A 23,159-nucleotide genomic window follows, 5' to 3' on the forward strand; every position below is an offset into this window, starting at 1 on the left:
GACTGGGTATAAAAGTAGCGTCCATCAAATGCTCAGTCTTTGCAAGCAAGGATGGGTCGAGGCTCACCTCTTTGTGCCAAAATTCGTGAGAGAATTGTTAGTCAGTTCAAAAGGAACATTTCTCAACGCAAGATTGCAGAGAATCTAAGTCTTTCAACATCTACAGTACATAATATTGTGAAAAGATTCAGAGAATTCAGAGACATCTCAGTGCGTAAAGGGCAAGGTTGGAAACCACTGTTGAATGCACGTGATCTTCGAGCCCTCAGGCGGCACTGCCTAAGAAACCATCACGCTTCTGTGACTATTATAGCCACCTGGGCTCGAGAGTACTTTGGAAAACCATTGTCACTTAACACAGTCTGTCGCTGCATCCAGAAATGCAACTTGAAACTGTATTACGCAAGGCGGAAGCCATACATCAACTCTATGCAGAAACGCCGGCGAGTTCTCTGGGCCCAAGTTCATCTCAGATGGACCGAAAGACTGTGGAACCGTGTGCTGTGGTCAGATGAGTCCACATTTCAGCTAGTTTTTGGAAAAAACGGGCGTCGAGTTCTCCATGCCAAAGATGAAAACGATCATCCTGACTGTTATCAGCGAAAGGTGCAAAAGCCAGCATCTGTGATGATATGAGGGTGCATCAGTGCCCACGGCATGGGTGAGTTGCATGTATGTGAAGGTACCATTGACTCTGAGGCGTATATTAGGATTTTAGAGAGACATATGTTGCCATCAAGGCGGCGTCTCTTCCTGGGATGTCCATGCTTATTTCAGCAGGACAATGCCAGACCACATTCTGAACGGGCTACAACAGCGTGGCTTTGTAGATACAGAGTGCATGTGCTTGACTGGCCTGCTGCCAGTCCAGATCTATCTCCTATTGAAAATGTATGGCGCATCATGAAGAGGAGAATAAGACAATGGAAACCATGGACTGTTGAGCAGCTGAGGTCTTATATCAAGCAAGAATGGACAAAATTTCCAATTGCAAATCTACTACAATTAGTATCCTCAGTTCCAAAACAATTAAAAAGTGTTATTAAAAGGAAAGGTGATGTAACACAATGGTAAACATGCCTCTGTCCCAACTTTTGTTGTGTGTGTTGCAGCCATCAAATTCTAAATTTGTGTACATTTACAAAATACAATTAAGTTGGTCAGTAAAACTATTGAAAATCTTTTCTTTGTACTTTTGTCAGTTAAATAAAGGTTCACGTGAATTAACATATCACAGATTTTTGTTTTTATTGCATTTTGGAAAATATCCCAACTTTTCTGGAAATGGGGTCTGCAGATAAGAGACAACAACGGCAACACGCACAAAATGCTAGCAGAACTCAGCAGGCCAGGCAGCATCTATGGAAAAACTGTACAGCCAATGTTTCGGGCTGAGAACTTCACCAGAACCTGCCCAAAACATCGACTGTACTTTTTCCATAGATGTTGCCTGGCCTGCTGAGCTCCTCCAGCATTTTGTGTGTGTTACTTGGATTTCTGGCACGTTCAGATTTTCCCTTGTTAGAGACAACAATAAACCCAGCACTGAACCCTGCAGCACTCCATTAATCACAGCCCTCCAGTTAGAGGGGGCAATCACCTACTATTACACTTTGGTTTCTCCCACGAAGCCAGTGTCTAATCCAAGTTATTACTCATCTTGAATGCCAAGTGACTGAAGTTTTTTTTTACCAGCCTCCCATGCTGGACCCTGTCACCACTGCCTTGACTTCATCAATTTTCCTGGTAACATCCTTGAAAAACTATACAAGATTCGAATAAATTTGGTTGAAGAGCCTGATGGATGAGGGGTAACATGTTTTTGAGCCTGGTGGTGTGTGTACCTTCTTCCTGAAGGCAGCAGCAAGGAGAGCTTGTCATGGGTGGTGGGGGTCTCTGATGATGGATGCTGTTTTCCTGTGACAATGCTTTGTATAGATGTGCTCAATGGTAAGGACTTTACCTCTGGTGAACTGGGCTGTATCTACTATTTTTTGTGTAGTGCAGGACAGGTCCTCTAAAATGACAACACCAAGGAATTTAAAGTTGCTGACCCTCTCTGCCTCTGATCCTCCGATGAAGACTTGCTCACGGACCTCTGGGTTCCTCCTCGTGAAGTCAATAATGAACTCCTTGGTCTTGCTGGCATTCAGTGTGAGGTTGCTATGGCATGACTCAGTCAGATTTTCAATCTCCCTCCTCAATGCTGGAACATCATATCTTTTGATTCAGTCAACGAGAGTGGCGTCATCAGCAAACCTAAGTATGGCATTGGAGTTGTGCTTAGCCTCAGTCATAAGTATAAAGTGAGCAGAGCAGGGGGCTAAACACACAGCCTAGTGGTGCACCTGTGCTGCTGGAAATCATGGAGATGTTGCCAACCCAAAATGGGTTGGAGTGAGAAAATCGAGAATCCAGTTGTATAAGGAGTTAATGAGGCTGTCTTGCAAATTATTGAAGCTTTGGGAAGAGGCCAAGAGGATTTTCACTCCCAAAAGTTTCAGCCCATAATGTCAACTGTTTATTTCTCTCCATAGATGCTGCCTGACTTGCTGAGTTCCTCCAGCATTTTGTGTTACTCAGTTTTGGCTCTTTCGGCTTTACTCAAAATCATTAGCATGCCAAACTTTTCCAAATCATAAAAAAGGACAAACTGAAATGTTGACATGTTTTTCGTGCCATTCACATTCCAATTTGATTGCACGTGGGGCCCTCCAGTAAACAAATTCATTTTAAATTAAACTTTCTATTTTTGAATATGGAAAAGATAAATGGCTTCACATGTACCCCTTGATCAAAGAAGTGGTGCACCTGTGCTGCTGGAAACCATGGAGACGTTGCCAACCCAAACTGGGTTGGAGTGAGAAAAACAGCATGGAAACAGGCTCTTCAGCCCACTAAGTCTACACTGACCACCAATCACCCATTTACCCTAATATTAATCCTTTTCATTGTCAGCTTTCCCCATTTCACACTCATTGCACCTTATGGAAAATTAACACGGCCAATATTCTCATTTCAGTTTCTTTGCAATTCAACAATTCTGATTTTGTATCGCTCATGGGATCAGTATGAGTTTAAAAGGCCTTCTCCTAGACACTAAGGGCAAGATTTTCCAGTTTACAAACTGCAAAAAAAACACTACAGTATATGACTTCCAAGTGCTTATATTTGTGGTTTTACTGGAATGCACAAGTATAGAAAATCATATTGCTTAGTTAACAACAACTTTTAGACATCGGTGTCCCAAGAATCTTTGTTGACAAAGCATAAGTTTTGCCATTGTCTTTGTGTATGTGCCTCGATTTTTGCCTCAAAAAACATTGTACCGACTTACCTTTAAAGCATTTCAGCCAAAGATACATATTTTGATTATTGAAATCCCTTCTATTACAACCCCTAGTAATACTTGTACACTAAAAGTACATGAATTCTTGATATACCTGCGTCATTCTCACGGCGATCAACTTCATCATAAACATCCATCGCAAGTTCTTCAAAAAGTCGGTTATTCAGCTGCACATAAAGCAAACATATAACAATTTACAATTAAACTTTTAAAAAGTATTGTCCAATTAGAAACCAAGCAATGTTGTATTGCACTGATGAGGTTCAAAAGACGGTTTGTCTAAGCATGTAATAAACTAACTTATAATTAACCGAGTAAATGATTGCAACTTAAACTTTTAGAAGTATGTCATTCACTCAAGAAAATTAAAATCTACATCGTTTGATCTGTGAGCTTGCTTTTTAATTACTCTACTTGATTTTACCACACAAGTCTTTGAGATGCTTTCTCGTTTATAATTCAAGGACAACATACTTTCTTATGTTTTCCCAAGGCCAGTTTATCAGCTTCAACAGACATTGCTATCTGTTGATGGTGAATAAAAGATAAATCTGTAGACTCCTGGAGTAGGAGTACATCTACCCACTGTGAGAACTATGCTTGAGTGTTATTTTTATTTCTTTCCCACTTCCAAGGACTTGTGCTTTCTTCCAGCTGGTTTATCAAAGGGAATGTATTTTATTTGTACTTCCACAGCAGGCATTGTGGCAAGGCGCAGGGAGGTTATTGACCGGCTGTCCATTAGCTGCTTTACACTGTTTCAGATTTCCAGCTTGTGTCACATTTTGCCTTTAGTTGTTGTGGGCGCAATGCACAACAGGCCTTACAAATATTCATGCAGAGCCAGAGTCTGGCAGGGTTTTGCCTGCCAAATATTCTGCACTTCCTAAAAGGGTTGCCTGACCCATTTCCAGTTCTGCTGATACTGCCAGGGTTCCCACGATGCCTTGGTCTCTTCCTCCCATGCCATTAAAGGTGTAAAGCAATAGGAGCAGCAGAGCAAAGAGAAAATATGAACTACACACACACACACACACACACACACACACGTTCAACAACAGCAATGCTAATATTCTACCTCCAGTACTACCCCAAGATCATTCTTCTCCTTAGTTCATAAGTCTACAGATCTCTGTTTTCAATGAGCTTGCCTGAGCCTCTATAACTCTCTGAAGAGAAATATACAAGTTCACTACTCACAGTAAAGAAATTTCTCCTCCTTAGTCCTACAATTTTGAAACTGTTTTTCTCTCTTCTAAAGACTGCTCTGCAAGGGGAAACATCCTCAATCTGAAAGTGCACTCCCTGACCAAGATTCCTCAGCCAAAGAAACACCCACTTCTTGTGTTTAGACTAATAAACTCTTTAAGAACTTTAGTTTCAAAGTGACCTCCTCTGCCCCATAGAAAATATAGCTCTAACACTGTCATTCTTCACACAACTTCACGTTTATGAAGTGATCTCGTACATCCTCACCTCTATTCCATCTTTTCACAGTATGGAGGGCAAAATCATACACAGAACTCTACACAATCTATGAAGTTTGCATACAACTTAATGAAATATCTCCTTTCATAGTAGAGGCTAATATATCTATTTGCCTTCTTAATCACGTGCAATTGCATGTTAATCTCCATGACCCGTGTACAAGCACATCAACAAGACCCAATCCTCACAATTTGCAAATTTTCTTGCATGTGCACTAAAGTGGGTGTCCTCACATTTCTCCCACATGGTATTCCATCTGCTTTGTCCGCCCTTCCCATTTTCAAAAAAACAGGTATATGGAATCTGAACATTATCTACTGGCTTCTAGTTTTGACTACAAAACAGTGAGAATCATAGAATGAGATTTCTCAGAAAATAGCAATAACCTCATCATTTCATACAACAGAAAAAGATTTATTCAGTCACTATAAATTTGTGACCTTGATTCAAAATTCTTATTTAGCAATTAAATATGGCCCATTTATAAGTTTTAACACACGGATTTGACTGACAGCTTCAAAATACTGGAAGCTCAATGGAAAAGTGTTGTTTCGGTGCATTCCATATTGTTAAAAAGCAAAACTGTGATTTGAATAGATTTACAAAAAAACCTGTTATCATTGAGGGTAGTCCATGACCTTGCATTGTTTTCCTGTGTCTTTAGTAATTATCTCAATAGTGAATGTGGTAAAAATGCAGCAGCGGGAACTCAAAGTGAAAGCATTCAGATGATATTCTACTGAGTCTCCAATGAAACCAACATCTAGTGCCTGAAATGACCGCTAATTTTCTACATTCTACTTCTGCTTCAAAGATCTAATCATTTATTTTCTTAAAAGAGAAGCAATGATTACCATCTAGCCATAGAGAATATTCTATTCAACTCACTCAGCCTGAGGTAGTACACCTAAAATCAAGGGTTCAGGGGAATTCAATACCATCACAAATCAAAAAGCCGATGTCGGAAAAAGTCAGATCAGGTAGCATCTATGGAAAGAAACAGAATTAACATTACAAGCTGATGACCAGTTCTGATAAAATGTCATCAATCTGTAATATCAACTCTTTCTATGAATGCTGCCAAACGTGTTAAGTGCTGTTCATAATTTCTGTTACAGATTTGTAAAATCTGCAATCATTGTTTCTGTTTACAATTACAGCTTGGCATCAAATTCTTTTCAAAACTCTTAAGCAGCATAACATTATTGGCTGAATACACTCTGAAGTAAGATGCCTTCAGCAAATCAAAACAATCATCAGAAAGGGTACTCATTCAATGGCTTTGCTCTGCACCACCTAGTGCAAGAATAAAATTATTTATGCAAATCTTTTTGGTGATGGTAAGAATTTTTTGCCAATTGTCTATGTATCCCAAGGCTTGGCTCTAGGAACCTTCATTAATCCCGTGTACCATATTAGAAAAGGTGCATGTGCAAATTTTGACAGGATAAGATCTAGCTACAATACTTTTCACTCTCTCACTTGTTGCAATGGAACCCCCAACTCAACATAAACTCTCATTGGAATGGTGCCTAGTTTGGCATGATACCAAAAATCACCTGTAAAAGTTGTGGGAAAAGAAACATACTTAAAATGACAAATGCAGCAATTTTACACAAACCATAATATCAGTAGTTCTTACTGCCTGCACAGATAGAAAACAAATTTGTGATTATTTCATAAGAACACATTCCATTAGAACCAAGTGCAGGAAGTCTTAGAGTGGTGGGTGGTGGTTTCTAAATTTGGTTCATGACAAACTGAGTTGGGAAAATTTTGAGGCAAAAATACCATGATTGAGATGAATACAGAATAGTATGCAACAGACAAGTAAAATTGGAAACTATATAATTAGGAAAAACAAACAGCACACAAAAAGATTTAAGCATGACTGAGTTGCAACGTTTTATTTATTTGCATAGTTAAGCAAGGAAGTTCAAAGCAAGCTATATGTTAAAATATTAAAAGTACTGGAAATGCAATAGCTCCAACTAAAAAGAATCTCTAGTTAACTCCTATTCAATTGTTTCAGATCCCGAATGATATGTTGTGTAGTTATTGCATTTTTTGTTTATTGCTCCAATTTCAATACTTATGCAACCCATAAAAGGAAATCACAATATATATGGGAAACAATTTGTCATAGAGAAATATATGAATAATAATGTAAAAGTATTGTTTATTCATAACTTACTGCTTGAAGTTTCTTTTTGGCTGCCTTAGCTAGTTCTGACAAGTCCAAGCTACTGAAGAGAAACATGAAAAACACAACTCAGGAACTTGGTCAATAAAACATGCATCGATAACAATATTAACTTTCAAATGGAACCTGGTACAAATGCTCAGGATGAATCATTGACTCCATAAAACTATTCATTACAAACACTCAGAAATTTAGAATACAAGGGACTACAAACAACTGGAGTATCTGGTTAAGTTTCCTTTGCAAAAGTGTGTGACTCAAGAGATGGATTGGTTTTGGAACTGAAATACTAATAGTGCTACTTAACAGTAATTTTATTCAATGACAACTTACAACCTGTTATCTTGAGTATAGCAGCCACTGTTAGTAGGAACCTGTTAATGTACTGCTTTGGTGACCAGTTCAATTTGTCACCCATACATTTACAACAAACATATATAATTTTAAAAGTACCCATGCATTTTTATGCCCTTAGTTAACGGTGAACAATACTTTGGATTAAATACTGCAAAAAGGACATTTATCTCAATTTTTTTTCTACATAGCCACGTAATAATATTCCATCAGTTCCAAAAGTGTTTATAACTGAGTATGCACATTCTTTGTGACAATGTGCGTTTCCTTTCACTTCCCAAAGTTGTGCCAAAATAAGATGACTTCAAGATTAGTTTAAACTAGATAACAGAGATAACGTTGGGGCACCCTTTGAGAGAAAGGTAGTGCAGTCTGATGTGATGTGCTTTGGAAATTAAAGAACAAAAACTCAGGCAACTGATGGTCAACATGGACTTGGTCTAGTTTTGTGCTGTGTGATTCCATGACACATTAATTTAGTGGTCTAGAGGAGTTTCCTGTGATAACTCTGAATTATACAGGGAAACAAATATATCCCCAAATTATGCATGCATGCATGCTCCATCTCTCAGAAAGGGGATAATGGGGAGGAGATAAGATTTTGCACATCAACTAACTGGCTCAATCGACTAATGTACTGTATAACTCAAGAGAAACTGTCAAACTAATAATAATCCTAAAAATGAATAACAAGTCACTTGGAAAGTAATCATTTAAAATTAAATGAAGAGAAATACTCATAGCATTAATTACTAAATGGTTTGAGTCAAAAATCTGAAGTGCCTTGATGTCAGCTTTTACATTAATAAAATTACAACTAAGTGGTTGCTTGAAATATGGGCTCCATGCACACAAGTCTAAAGAAAAATCTAAACAACAATGTATGAGATGAGCATGCTCCAAATTATAATCCATTTTAGATTTGAATTTTGCTTATTTGAACACAAAAGTCCAGAGCAAGCAGCATGTGGTATACTCCTGAACTCACAAAACTAACTTCTTTTTTTTTTTTAAAAAATTATTTATTTATTGAATTTTAGAAATTACAAGAATAAATGTAATAATGAAATGGTAAGAAAAGTGATATTAACCCTCCCCCCTCCCCTTAACCCTCCCCCCATAACCCTTATTTAAAGAAAAAGAGAAAAAAAGAAAGAAAAGAGAAGAAAGATTGCCTGGATATCGGAGGATCCCCACATGTTCCATGGAGTTCAAAATAATTTTGATATTTATTTTCACTTTCCCCAATTACTATAATTTTATCTTCAAAGGACCTATGTATCTAATCCTATCTTTCGTAAGTATGGTGACCAAATTTTCAAAAATATCTCATATTCATTTCTTAAATTATACGTAATTTTTTCAAATGGAATACAACTATGTAATTCATTATTGTAGACAATTAAATTAGGAATTCATAAATCAAGACAAAAATGGGAATCTGATCTGAATGTTAAAATTGATGGAAAAAATTGGTCAAGATTATGTTCTGATAGTATGAGAAATACAATAAATGTTCGACTTAGATTAATACAAAACTAACTTCTGATGTAGAATTAGCTACTGAGAGAAGAATCCTAGGGGTTGCAACTGAAGGACTATGGAGCAGTTCAAACAAATTTCCAAGTGAGTGAAAAGGGTAATTATAGTTATAAATTATAAGGAATGACTGTTCTTAAACAATACTGCAGTTTTATGATCCTGGATTCTTGCATGCACATTTGTAGACCTCAACTTTACATATAAAGCTATGAGTGCATTTACAGTATTTTTTCCTGTGGTGGTTAATGTAAATGCTTAAAAAAACTTGTAACACTTGTTGGTTGCTTGCATAACATTCAAGATGTAGTGAAAAATGTTTTCAGTTTAAAAGATAGTAAAATTTCTTTAATGATTATTTGAAAGTATTCTGAACAGAAGTAACAGAGAAACTCAATAAATTAGCTTCTCTAGGAAGATCTTCTTTTATGTTGCCAACTCTACCTACTCCAGGAGAATGGTGAATAACTCTAGCTGCAAAGTATCACTTCTGTTCCATTCAAGTTTTGCTTTCTGATTTGATACACTAGTTGGGAGTGTATCTTCTACAACATCCAAACAAAAAAGAAGAAACACAAATTATAATCGTGAGGTTATGTTGCACTACTAGTATCAAAAGGCCAGCCTATGTATTGGCAGTGGAAACTGCATTTAGCCTGCAGCAAACAGCAGCTATTCTACGAAATGACAATATTATTGATTCAAAAGTTATAACAATAGCATTGAAAGTTATTGAATCAGGAGTCTAAAATAATTTGGCTTACAAATTTTCAACACAGAGGTACTTCTTTCCCAAAGTCATTTAGCTAGGTTATAATTTATCTTTATTTTTCTCGACACCAGGGGTTCCCAACATTTCTTGTGCCACAGGCCAATACTATTAAGCAAGGGGTCCATGGATGCCCGGGTTGAGAACCCCTGTTCTACACTTTCCTTCACTGGTATCTAAAGCATCTCTTACAATTCTGGTTTTTGAAACTAATTGCAAACCAATCACATTTCAACATAGGAGGCTCATCCGTACTCTGCTGAATCTGCTCTCGTAGTTCCTTCCTCACCTCTAACAAAAAGAAAATCACACCATGAATGAACAATTCCACACTAAGGTCTTTATTTTGTTATAATAGTGTACTTGACAGAAGTGTGACCAAATCTTATTCTTCACTTATTTATGGATTGATTTTAAAGAAATTTCTATATCACCAAAGTGCTGAGGTATGTACAACCATAGCAAGTAAACAGGAGGATCTTTTTTAATTCTGAAGCTTTTGAACTTTCACTCCAAAAGAAATCACAGATGTGGTAGTAGTATAACAAGATTACAAGCATGTTGGCAAACAAAATATTTTCAACATTATCAAATAATTTAGATTGGTTAGAAGGGGGATTTACATCTTTAGTTCAGTTACCTGTTCACAACCTCACACAAATCACATCTCATTTAAGAACAGGAGTGATCTTGTAAATTGTTTCATGAACACAGGGATTGAACTTTGATTCTCTTACATTAAACAAGTTTAAAATTTGGCTGGTTCATGACTTTTTTTAATATAGCGTTCAACTACAGCAATATTTCTAATCAAGTGATAACACTTGCACTTATAAAGCTAACCAATTTATAGGTCATATTTAAAATTAACACTACATTTATGTTTCTGACACGTTCAAGAGATGCCTTTTCCCTCTATCACCAGTAGATGCACAGCGAATAAACACCTGTAATTGTCCTCTTGGATATGAATGATCCATTTTAACACTCCTTAGCTTTCATTAGTCTTCATGGCATGGAGATTCTGGTGCCAAAACTTCATAAAACTTAGAACATTTGGTAATATTTTTGAATAAAAAATGGATTACACTGGAACAAAGTAAAGCATTAAGGATAATAACTTACAAAATCCCATTCAGTTTAAGATTCTTTTCTTGCAGAATGGGAAGGATAACATAACTGAAAGTGGGGAAAAAAACTAGAAAGAATGCCTGAGAATTAGATGGGAGGCATGAAGTGCTAATATTGCTATGTTGCTAAAAATAATAAAGCCAAATCTTACAACTGAGCTAACCTTTCATTTAAGTAATCAATACTGGACAGGAACACACCAATGAATAGCCCCTTAGATAAGAAAATGTTGGCCAGCTGCATTGTGTGCTATTCAATTCTGGATCTCTGCTCCTACACATTGCAATGTGAAGAACATCCAGGGGGTTATATATTTGCAGATTGACCTTCTACCAAGCCAAAAAAAAAGTACACCATGGATTGCCCAGCTGTAGCAATGGGCGCAATTTGTATCTGGCCACTTGCTTTTACACTAACCAGAGTTACTGCAACTAGTACATTAAAATGGCTGTCTTTGTTTGATTTTTCATTTTTGATGTAAATTTATGCATTTATTGACAATTTGGTTTTATATTTTTTATCATCTTAATTATTTTAAAGGGCTCAGATATACTGGGGCAGCAGCTTTGGGTATCAGTGACCAGAGTGACCAGACTCCAACCATAGAGTGGCTATAGAACCAAAGCCAATGCTTCAAGGTTGTGGTATGCCTTATCTTCTAATAACCGAATTTTGATGATGAAGGGGCCTATGGTGGGAGTTTCACAGAAGCTCATTTAAAATCTTGCAAAATTACATGATAAGCAATATCTCGTTATCATGGTAGTCTTCAAGTATGACACTATGCAAAAGATTTCATAAAACAATCAGGGAAACTATGAAGTACCCTGGAAAAATTGGACCATGACAAATTATGTGCAAGTACTTCACTTTGTTAGATAATCAATTTAAAACATCAATCAAGCACAAGCATTTTAAGTACCTGGTTGCAGAAGTTAGGGTGGATGTTGTATTTTGGCAAGAAATAAATCACAGGCAAGCAGTACAGAGAAGTAATGTTCTATGTTTATGTAATATTGGCATGCTTCGAAAACAAATTGAAGATCTAAATGTAATGAAAATACCTCTGGGTCATGCATTTTTGCCGTGTTCTATTTTCCAAGGAATGCAAAGGAGGAAAAACAGGAAAATCTGTTAGAATAAGCAATTTGTGAGAACCTAAGAGTATTTATGGATCATCTGTTACTTCTCAGATTCAAGCTTGAGATAAAGATGGATAAAGATTTAAAAAACTCTGTTTAATCACTGCAATTTTGTCACTGCATTAATAAGGAACATAATAAAAGATGAAACTTATAGGCGATTACTGCAACAAAATACTGGTGTGATTATTCCATCTGTTTATATAAGAATACATAATGACAGCAGGAACTCATTCCATTCTATTTGCACTATAGAGCAACAAAGTGCATTGCTCCAAACTTTAGTTCATATGCAATGCAAACATATTTTGATAGTATATTGCCAAAGTGAGACTGTTAGAATTTTAAAAGCCATTTATATAAACACAGCTATAAAAGTCAGGAATTTAAGATGCTCAGGAAGCTGTGGAATTAAAATAATAAATAATGTGACAGGATAATAAATTCATAAAACACACACAAAATGTTGGAGGAACTCAGCAGGCCAGGCAGCATCTATGGAAAATAGTAAACAGTCAATGTTTTGGGCCAAAACCCTTCATCAGGACTGGAAAAAAGATGAGAAGTTAGAGCAAGAAGGTGGGGGGGGGGGGGGGGGAGGAAGTAATACAAGGTGGTAGGTGATTGGTGAAACGGAGAGGGGGAGGGGTGAAGTAAAGAGCTGGGAAGTTGATAGGTGAAAGAGATAAAGGGCTGGAGAAGGGGGAATCTGATAGGAGAGTTTAGAGGCCTTGGAAGGAAGGGGAAGGAACACCAGAAGGAGGTAATGGTGAAGTGGGGGGGGCAGGGAAGGAGGGGGCAACTACCAGAAACTCGAGAAATCAATATTCATGCCATCAAGTTGGAGGCTACCCAGAGAGAACACAAGATGTTGATCCTGAGTGTGGCCTCATCGTGGCAGTAGAGGAGGCAATGAACTGACAAACAGAATGGGAAGTAGAATTGAAGGGTGGCCACTGGGAGATGTTGCCATTTCTGGCAGACAGAGCGTAGGTGTTTGGTGAAGCAGTCTCCCAATCTATGTTGGGTCTTAAGATATCCAGGCCACACCGGGAGCAACGGATTCAGTAGATGACACTAGCCGACTCACAGATGAAGTGTCCCCTTACCTGGAAGGACTGCTTGGGGCCCTGAATGGCAGTGAGAGAGGAGGTGTAGGGGCAGGTGTGGCACTTGTTCCGCTTGCAAGGATAAGTACCAGGAGGGGTTATCAGTGGGGAGGAATGAGTGGTCAAAGGAGTCGTGTAGGGAGTGGTCTCTGTGGAAACCAGGGGGGTGGTGAGGAGGGGAAGATGTGCTTGGTGGTAGGATCCTGTTGGAGATGGCAGAAGTTACAGAGAATTAAATGCTGGATGCAGAGACTACGGGGGTGATTGGTGACAACAAGAGGAACTCTATCCCTGGTGGGGTGGTTGGAGGATGGGGTGAGGGCTTTTTTGTCAGAACCTAATCATCAGAATCACAGGAAAGGAATTAATTTAAATTAGCTCATGGCATAACCTTTCCTCCCCACAACCTCTTCCTAGAAAGGGTTTAATTAAAGTTCATAAAGAAATTAATTGTGTAAAGTGGTCCGCTTCTTTAAAAACTAATATACATTATGATTTTTTGTGCATAGAATAAGATTTTTTGTATAACAGAAATGTTTTAGCTATACTTTCATTAATGCATTTAGAGATGTTAAATTATTTAGTATATTGGTTTAATAAGTGTGAAATAAAAGCAAAATGGTGGAAACAATGAAAGCGTGAGCTGATTTTCAGCTCAGCAAGGGAAATAGGGCATATGAGTTCAAGTAACAGAAGAAGCAACTTAACCTCTTAACCCATCAGAAAGAATGAAAATTCTGAAAACGAGTCTGAAAGACAGGACCAAATGTAAATTCCAAGAGTTTAAATTCGGTTCAGAAGATCAAGTTAAGAAAAATAAAGACTAAATTAAGGAAACAAAAGTTAATACGGCTTTAACATTAATGTTTAACTTCTAACCTTTTAAAAGTATTGTGTTAATTACTGTCACAATACTTCTAAAAGATGTTAAAAGTTAAACACCTCTAGACTTGAAATGGCAAGATTTAACTTGGTTTAACTTATATCCCAGATAAATACAGAAGCTTTGCATCATTCACAATGCATTTTACGGAAGACATGTTTGAGAAGTTGCTGGCAAACATAACAATTTTGGATGTTCATTTGCCACAGTCTTAACTCATTCCACCATTTGTGCATAAATAATAGAGCACATAAATAGCCGCACTATTATATTGAGAGAAAAATCTGGCCTTTTTATTTGCATGATCATTAAACAATGAAATGCTTCACATCAACATACTGTATATAATTGAATTAAAGAAAAAACATGCTTCTGGCTTCTTTCCTTAATCCTCCAGAATGAGCATGCCAAACATATTTTCCCACAAAGATTCCCTTATTGAGAATTCTGAGAACGAGAAAAAGCTTGTTTGCATACATTCTCAACCATTTAGGGCCTTAGGAACATTCTTCAACAACTTGAAAATGTTCTTCAGATCACATATCTGACAAAGTAACTAAAAATCAGACATAGTATTATTTGCTAAAATCTTCAAAACTTTGTTATAAATATGCATTTTCAGCAATTGAAAGCAATCCTTCATGGATATTCAGTTTTAGTTATAAAAACCACAAGACAAAGGAGCAGAAGGCCATTCTGCCCAAAGAGCCTGCTCTACCATTCGATGATGGCTGATTGTCCCACTCAACCCCATTTTATCTTCTTCCTGTAATCACTGTCACCCTCACTAAACGAGAAGCTATCAAAACTCTGCTTTAAATATATCCAATGACTTGGCCTCCATAGCTCTCTGTGACATTGAATTCCACAGATTCACCATGTTGTTTAAAAAAAGTTCTCACTGTCTCTGTCCTAAAGGGATAACCTTCTATTTTGAGGCTGTGCCTTCTGTTCCTAGACACTGTCACTATTTAGGAAAGATTTTCTTTCTTTCTTTTTCAATCTTTTTATTGAATTTTTCCAGATAAATACATAGTGGCCATAATAGTACAAAGGGTGTGTGATTACATTGTTGGCAATTAATACATGTGTGAGTAGAAACTATAGGTAACACCAATATAATTAACCTCCCAAGATACAAGGAAATAAAAAAGATGGAAAAAAAACCCAAATTGAAAAATCAAAAATAAAGTAAACTAAACAGAAATAAAACTGAACTAAACAAAGCTGGGCTATTCTATCGGATAAAATCATTAATGTTGTCAACTCAGCTCCTCAAATTAATAAATAATATAAAGGAATTGGAAAAGGTCAAATTACATTCTATGAAAGTATTGGATAAATGGCCTCCAGGGAAGAGATTTAGTTATGGAAGAGATTACTGCACGTTTGGTGATGCTACCGATCACAGGGGTAGAACCATATTGAAGGGTGGCAAATATTATTCATTATTCACGAAAGGGAGAAAGGATAACCCTGGGAATTAGATTAGTGACTCTTACTTCTGTGGTGTGCAAGTTATTGGAGAAGATTGCTAGAGATGGGATTGACGAATATTTGGAGAAGCATGGTCTGATTAAGGATAATCAGTATGTGTTTGAGAGGGGCAGATCATGCCTCATGAGTCTGATTGAATTCTTTGAAAATGTGACAAAACACATTGATAAAGGTGGAGCAGTGAATGTGGTGAATATGGATTTTAGTAAGATGCCCCACGGTAGGTTCATTCAGAAAGCCAGGAGGCATGGGACACAGGGAAACTTGGCTATGTGGATTCAAAATTGACTTGCCCATAGAAAGCACTGGGTGATTGTAGATGGAGCATATTCTGCCTGGAAGTTAGTGACCAGTGGTGTTCTGCAATGATCTATTCTGGGACTCAACTTTCATCAATGATTTGGATGAGGAAGGGGATGAGTTGGTTGATAACTTTGCAGATGCCAGGAAGGTTGGTGGTGTTGTAGATAGTGTAGAAGGTTATCAAGGGTTACAACAGGACATTAATAGAATGCAGAGTTTAGTTGAAAATAGGCAGATGGAGTTCACCCCAAAAAAATGTAAAGTGATTCACTTTGTAAGTTCTTCTGGAGACTCCCTGCTTCCTCAACACTACCTGCTTCTCTTCTCATCTTTGTATCATCTGTAAGCTTAGTCACAAAGCCATCAATTCCTTCATCCAGATCATTAACACAATGTGAAAGTAGCAGACCCAACACTGAGCCCTGGTGAACAGCACACCAGCAGCCAAACTGTAAAGATCCCCTTATTCCAACTCTGCCTTCTGCCAATCAGCCAATCTTCTGCCACTCTTTCTTGTAAACCATGAGCTCTTGTGTTGTTTACAAGCCTCATGTGTGGCACCTTGTCAAAGGCCTTCTGAAAATCCAAGTAAACAAGTCATTGATCACTATAACACAGAAAAAGGCCCTTTGCCCCATCTAGTCTGTGACAAACTATATTAATCTGCCTAGTCCTGTCGACCTGCACCCGGGCCATTGCCCTCCTTACCTCATCCACGTATTGAAACAAATTTCTCCAAATGTTGACATCGAACCAACATACACCACTTCCACTGGCACCTTGTTCCACACTCTAATGAACCTCTAGTGAAGTTACATAGAAAACACAGAAAACCTACAGCGCAATTACAGGCCCTTCAGCCCACAAAGCTGTGGCAAAAATGTCCCTACCTTAGAAATTACCTAGGGTTACCCATAGCCATCTATTTTTCTGAGCTCCACATACCTGTCCAGGAGTCTCTTAAAAGACCTTACCATATCCGCCTCCACCACTGTCGCCGGCAGCCCATTCCACGCACTCACCACTCTCTGCATAAAAAAAACTTACCCCTGACATCTCCTCTGTACCTATTTCCAAGCTCCTAAAACAGTGCCCTTTCATGCTAACCATTTCAGTCTTAGGAAAAAACCTATGACCATCCACACGATCAATGCCTCTCATCATCTTATACACCTCTATCAGGTCACCTCTCAGCCTCCGTCGCTCCAAGGAAAAAGGGCTGAGTTCACTCAATCTGTTCTCATAAGGCATGCTCCCCAATCCAGGCAACATCCTTGTACATCTCCTCTGCACCCTTTCTATGGTTTCCACATCCTTCCTGTAGTGAAGCGACCAGAACTGAGCACAGTACTCCAAGTGGGGTCTGACCAGGGACCTATACAGCTGCAACATTACCTCTCAGCTCCTAAACTCAATCCCACGACTGATGAAGGCCAAAGCACCGTATGCTTTCTTAACCACAGAGTCAACCTGCGCAGCAGCTTTGAGTGTCCTATGGACTTGGACCCCAAGATTTCTCTGATCCTTCACACAGCCAAGAGTCTTACCATACTATATTCTGTTATCATCTTTGACCTACCAAAATGAACCGCCTCACGCTTATCTGGGTTGAACTCCATCTGCCACTTCTTAGCCCAGTTTTGCATCCTATCAATGTCCTGCTGTAACCTCTGACAGCTCTCCACACTATCCACAACACCTCCAACCTTTGTGCAAAACAGCAAATTTACTAACCCATCCCTTCACTTCTTCATCAAGGTCATTTATAAAAATCACGAAGAGTAAGGGTCCCAGAACAGATCCCTGAGGCATACCACTGGTCACTGACCTCCATGCAGAATATGACCCGTCTACAACCACTCTTTGCCTTCTGTGGGCAAGCCAGCTCTGGATCCACAAAGCAATGTTCCCTTGGATTCCATGCCTCCTTATTTTCTCAATAAGCCTTGCATGGGGTACATTATCAAATGTCTTGCTGAAATCCATATATATTACATCTACTGCTCTACCTTCATCAATGTGCTTAGTCACATCCTCAAAAAATTCAATCAGGCTCGTAAAACACGACCTGCCCTCACAAAGCCATGCTGACTATTCCTAATCATATTATGTTCATAAATCCTGCCTCTCAGGATCTTCTCCATCAACTTACCAACCAACCACTGAAGTAAGAAGTTCCCCTTAAACATTTTATCTTTCACACTTAACCCATGACCTCCAATTCTACTCTCACCCAACCTCAGTGGAAAAAGCCTGATGGCATTTACGCTATCTATACCCCTCAAAATTTTATTACCTCTATCAAACATCCCCTCATTCTCCTATGCTCGAGGGAATAAAGTCCTAACTATTCAACCTTTCCTTATAACTCAGGTCTTCAAGACCTGGCAACATCCTTGTAAATTTTCTTTATATTCTTTCAATCTTATTGACATCTTTATGTACGCCAATGTACCAAAAGCTTTCTTTATGATCCTTTCCACCTATGACACTACTTTCAAGGAATTATGGATCTGTAATCCCTGATCCCTCTGTTCTACTGCACTTCTCAGAGCCCTAATGCTCACTGTGTAAAATTTTCGATTGTTTGTCATCCCAACATGCAACACCTCAAACTTGTCTGCATTAAATTCCATCTGCCATTTTTCAGTCCATTTTCCATCTGGTCCAAATCCTGCTGCAAGCTTTGATAGTTTTCCTTGCAGTCAACTATGCCACCAGTCTTGGTATCATACACAAGTTTGCTGATCCAGTTTACTACATTATTAGCTAGAAAGTTGATTTAGATGACAAATAATAACAGACGCAGCACTGATCTATGCAGCACACCACTAGGCACAGGCCTACAGTCAGAGAGGCAACCACCTACAACCACTCTCTGTCTTCTTCCATGAAGCCAATGTCTAACCTAATTTACTACGTCATCTTGAATGCCAAATGATTGAACCTTCTTGACCAACCTCCCATGCGAGACCTCCAAAACCTTGCTAAATTCCATATAGACACCTTCCACTCTCTTAATTTCATCAACTTTCCTGGTAACTTCCTTGAAAAACTCTATCTTTGGTTAGACACTACCTACCATACACAAAGCAATGGCTATCCTGAAATAGTCCGTCTATCCAAATACGTATATATCTGTTCCCTTAAAATACCTTCCAATAATTTCCCACGAGATATGTCAGGTTCATGAGCCTGGAGTTTACCAACTCAATTAGAGCCTTTCTTAAAGAATGGAACATTAGCTATTGTCTAATCCTAGGGCTCCTGCAATTGCTGCACTAACCTCCCACCTTGTTAGGCCACGTGAATTCATTCACCCGAATTTGCTTCAAGACAGTAAACACCTCCCTCCTCCTCGGTAATCTCTATATGGTCCATGACCTCACTGCTGCTTTGCCTCACTTCTATAGACTGTATGTCTTTTGTCTATTTTACAATGTTTTAGTCTATTCTGTCTGTTATTTCCTCAATGAATTCCAACAGATTTGTCAGGCAAGATTTCCCCTTAAGGAAACCATGGTGATCTTGATCTATTTTATCATGTTCCTCATCCAATAGTCACCAAGCAAGGTAGATCTTACAGCAATTTCATGCAAATGTTGAGAATTTGGTCTGTCTACTTAGAGGAAAAATAACTGGTTGGAGCAATAGATGTTTTTATCTAACGCAAGGTTCAATCTTTCTACAATTTAATTTGCTCTCCCACTGTTTAGAATCCTCTTGGTTCTGCATCTGGCCCAACTGGGTTTGACTTCCCACCCTGTGTTTTGCTGACCTGGGCTCCATTTCCTGCACAACAGATTTTACTCCCCATGCTCTCTTTAAAGACACGGCTTACAGGAAAATCCATTATACTCTCCCTTTACACAAAAAAGAAACCAAATGAAGAGTGTGTTGGAGTGATAGGAGTAGTGTTCAGTAGTTCAGAAAAATCTTCCAGTCTGGCACCAAAGTTCCAACTCAGCTAGTTTATTGAGTTTTACTGTATTAGTTGTTAAGACACTGGCAAATATTAATTCAAGGGTCACTATCAAATCTTCAAATATCTGCAAGAAGCAGAGTTTGAAATGCAAACATAGTAGTTTCACAAAACTTTTATATCACAATTTTAATATGTTTTTGTGCTTTACATTGTGAATGCTCCAGAGTGTAATCTTAAATAATTGAAATGGATCAAAAGTAGGCTCCAAGGTGAAAAGGCAGTTCTAAGTCAGGTAGTTACATTAAGTCTTGTTTATGGCAATAAATGAATCATTAGAATTCTCATAAAGTAATAAAAATCCTGCTTTAAGTGTTACTGTCGGGTAATTAGGTGCACTCAAATAACATTTTGCTTGTAAGGTTGTTTGCCGAGCCTGGAGGTTAGGTTGCAAACATTTTGTCACCAGTTGAGGTGACATTATCAATGCACAATTGTGGCTGGTGGTGAAACATTTGTGACCTGACATCTAGGACTGGTGAACAACCCTATAAACAAGCAGCCAACCTGAGCTACCAATCTTCTCTTATTTCAAGCAATCAAGTAATATATTCTGCAACGGTTGATGCCTTGATGCGGCTGCTTATACAGGGTAGGGGAAAGAGGGAATTTGGGGTGCTAACTTTTTTCTGTCATTAATTCTTTTGAGGTTCTGTTTACTGTGGATGTCTGGGAAGACAGTATTTCAGGGTGTATACATTCTCTAATAATAAACTGAATCATTTGAACTGTACTGGATGTTGCCAAAGAACAGTGTATATTTTTCTTCACACAGTTGTCATTTTGGATGAGTTTTCTCCTTTCTTCATGTTTTCAATAATTTTAGGCAGTTCTCAATTTTTTTAAAAACCTTTTCTCAAACAATCAATATGTTAAGCAGACAACTGACTAAAAGTTTTCATTAGTCACTTTTCTAAATGAGGGCTCACTTTTTGAAACAACATGACACCAGAGGATGTGGCTACTTACTTCTAGCCAGTACTAGTAAAATTCCGAACTAGCAATTCATTTTGAGTCAGAAAATTTTACTTCAGTCATCAGACTTCATTGTATTCTTTCGCTAATAATAATAATAATAATAATAATGAGTATTAATGCTCGAATTCTAATCAGTACCTGAAGACACCTTGGGGAAACTATCTTGTAATGTTAAGGGTAAAAGGGAGAGAAATAAAGCCTGGGAGGTGAGATGGAGAATGGGTCAGTGAGAAAAAAAAATGAGATGGGACAATAGAGGTTGGCTTTTTTTTAATTTTTAAAATGCTGTATTTAAATATCTTCATGCTTTACTGCTGAATCTCAAAACATGTTCTTTACTTCTACAACTTTGGTTCCCTGTTCAGCTATGAATAATCCATAAAGTAATAAAAATATTGTTAACTTAATAACAGGTAATTTATTCCACAACTGTAATGGATATAGCCAGAGGACAATGCTTTTTTATCCCCCCATGCAGTTCTTGCTTGGTGCCTAATTTATTTTTTGTGCCTTTCCTCAGTTTTCAATAATTTTAGGTGGCTCTTGATTTTTTAAAAATTTATTCCATAATCCTTTCCTTTGGTGCACAGACTGATGTGCTCTTATGATTTGTTTTAACAAGCCCTATTAAAATCAAACTGGCTTCATTCCACCTATGCGACCATATCCCTTTTAAACATGTCAGCTTTAAAAGGAAATTGCTTTACTGGGTGTGTTGATAATACAATTTTATACTCACAGCACCCTCTACAGGTGCAAGAATAAGCTTGTTAAAATCCAATCATTATTTCCATATATAAATTACTGGTACACCTCCACAGACCTTCAGCAAGGAATTTTGTTCAAACATCACACTAGTACTTTTTAAATGAACCTCATTTTTACTGCATATAACCATAACTACTTAATATTCACATGCACTGAATCATTAAGCCAGAAGGTTATTTCCATCCTATTTTTTCAAAAAGCCTTAGTTTAGCATTATTAAAATTTAATCTTCCAAAAAAATTTAGAGGAGTAATCTCAATAAAAAGCCTGAGTCCAACATGGCAATAATGAAGTAACTAGATTGCTGTAAAAACACAAATGCTACATAAGTATCCTTTAGGAGACAAAATCTACATCCCACTTTGGTAAAAGTACAAGTCCAGACCCAGAGCAATGTGTCTGTGCATTAACTACCCTCACAGTCCAAGCAAACTGCTTAGTATCTCTGACCAAACAAGAAACCTAGCACTAGGCTAGGTTTTGGATTTGGACTCAACAAATCCAGTGTGGGTCAGTCTAGCCAACACTGAAATTTTTTTCAATAAGTTATTTTACTTGCACTGAAATTAGGAGTTCTTTCAAAGACTTTTCAAGCAAAAGCCTGCCAAAGTCATAACTACAAACTCACACCTTTCTACAGTAAGGAGAAACAGCTATGCTCAAAGCATATAAGGTGTATGCTATAGTAGCCATCAAAACAAACAAGGATTAACTTGCAAATTGTTCACAATACACAATAATTTGACTTGAAATTACAAAGACAGATGTATAAACAAATATTACCTCTGAAGGGGGCAGGCTACCAACTCACAATGGAAGTTCGCTTAAGAGCTGTTGTTTGGAAACTAACGAGGCAATGAAACACCTTTGAGCACATTGGACAAACAAAGGCAACAGAACTATGTTAAGTGACACATCAAATCAAGCCTTAGAGATCTTGTTTTGAAATATTTCACATCATTGTGACAGAGATTAAGGTTTAGACTGTTATTGCGCTGTTTCTGGATTTCAGTTCAGCACTCAACATGATTGTCCAGCAGACTTTAATGAACAGACTCCTAATCCTCAGTCTAAATACACCACTGTCCAAATGGGTGTTGAACTTCCTAACCAACAAACCTTAGTCAGGATGTACAATGGTTCCTCCTTCCCCTTCATCCTCAACACTACTGCAAGTACACATCTTGTGTAACCCCTCATGGTTACAGAACACATTCTACACAAGCAGGAAAGCTCAAACACCCCTGCTTTCTGAGACTGAAGAGAGCTGGACATCCATACTCATGTCATTCTACAGATGAACAGTAGAGAGCACCCTAACAAGCAACGTCACTGAATTGTACAGAAACTGCACTGCAATGGTAAGGTAGACTGCAAAATGGGTAGTCATAACTGTCCAATGCATACCTAGCTGCAGCCTACCTGCCATCAAGAACATAAATACAAAAAGGTGCCATAAAACAGCTAGTAACATCATGAAGGATCCCACCCTCCCTGTTTGTGGACTGCTTGCCTGACTCCCATAAGGAAGGAGGCTATGTAGCATCTACACCAGGACAACCAGACTCAAGAACAGCTCCCTTCCCCGAGCAGCACCTCCACTGATTAAACCAAACCTCCACACCATCATCATCACTACTTTATCATTTCCTGTCAGTCACTTT

At 38.1% G+C, this 23,159-nt stretch overlaps 1 protein-coding gene across 9 annotated transcripts in view; it reads right to left on the reverse strand.

The window, feature by feature from the left end:
• git1 (G protein-coupled receptor kinase interacting ArfGAP 1) overlaps window positions 1-23,159 on the reverse strand; it is a 235,784-nt gene that overhangs the window by 60,910 nt on the left and 151,715 nt on the right. For 5 of the 9 annotated variants that reach the window (XM_073053397.1, XM_073053396.1, XM_073053394.1 and 2 more), the window contains exons 9-11: window positions 11,898-11,924; window positions 7,032-7,083; window positions 3,444-3,516 (exon numbers count right to left, since the gene is read on the reverse strand). In XM_073053397.1, coding sequence (XP_072909498.1) covers window positions 3,444-3,516; window positions 7,032-7,083; window positions 11,898-11,924 — 152 coding nt within the window. The remainder of the gene's footprint in view (window positions 1-3,443; window positions 3,517-7,031; window positions 7,084-11,897; window positions 11,925-23,159) is intronic. The other 4 variants (XM_073053393.1, XM_073053389.1, XM_073053392.1 and 1 more) reach the window with 3 other exon arrangements.

The sequence above is a fragment of the Hemitrygon akajei genome, chromosome 8 (genome assembly GCF_048418815.1).
Source record: "Hemitrygon akajei chromosome 8, sHemAka1.3, whole genome shotgun sequence".
Classification (NCBI taxonomy): domain Eukaryota; kingdom Metazoa; phylum Chordata; class Chondrichthyes; order Myliobatiformes; family Dasyatidae; genus Hemitrygon; species Hemitrygon akajei.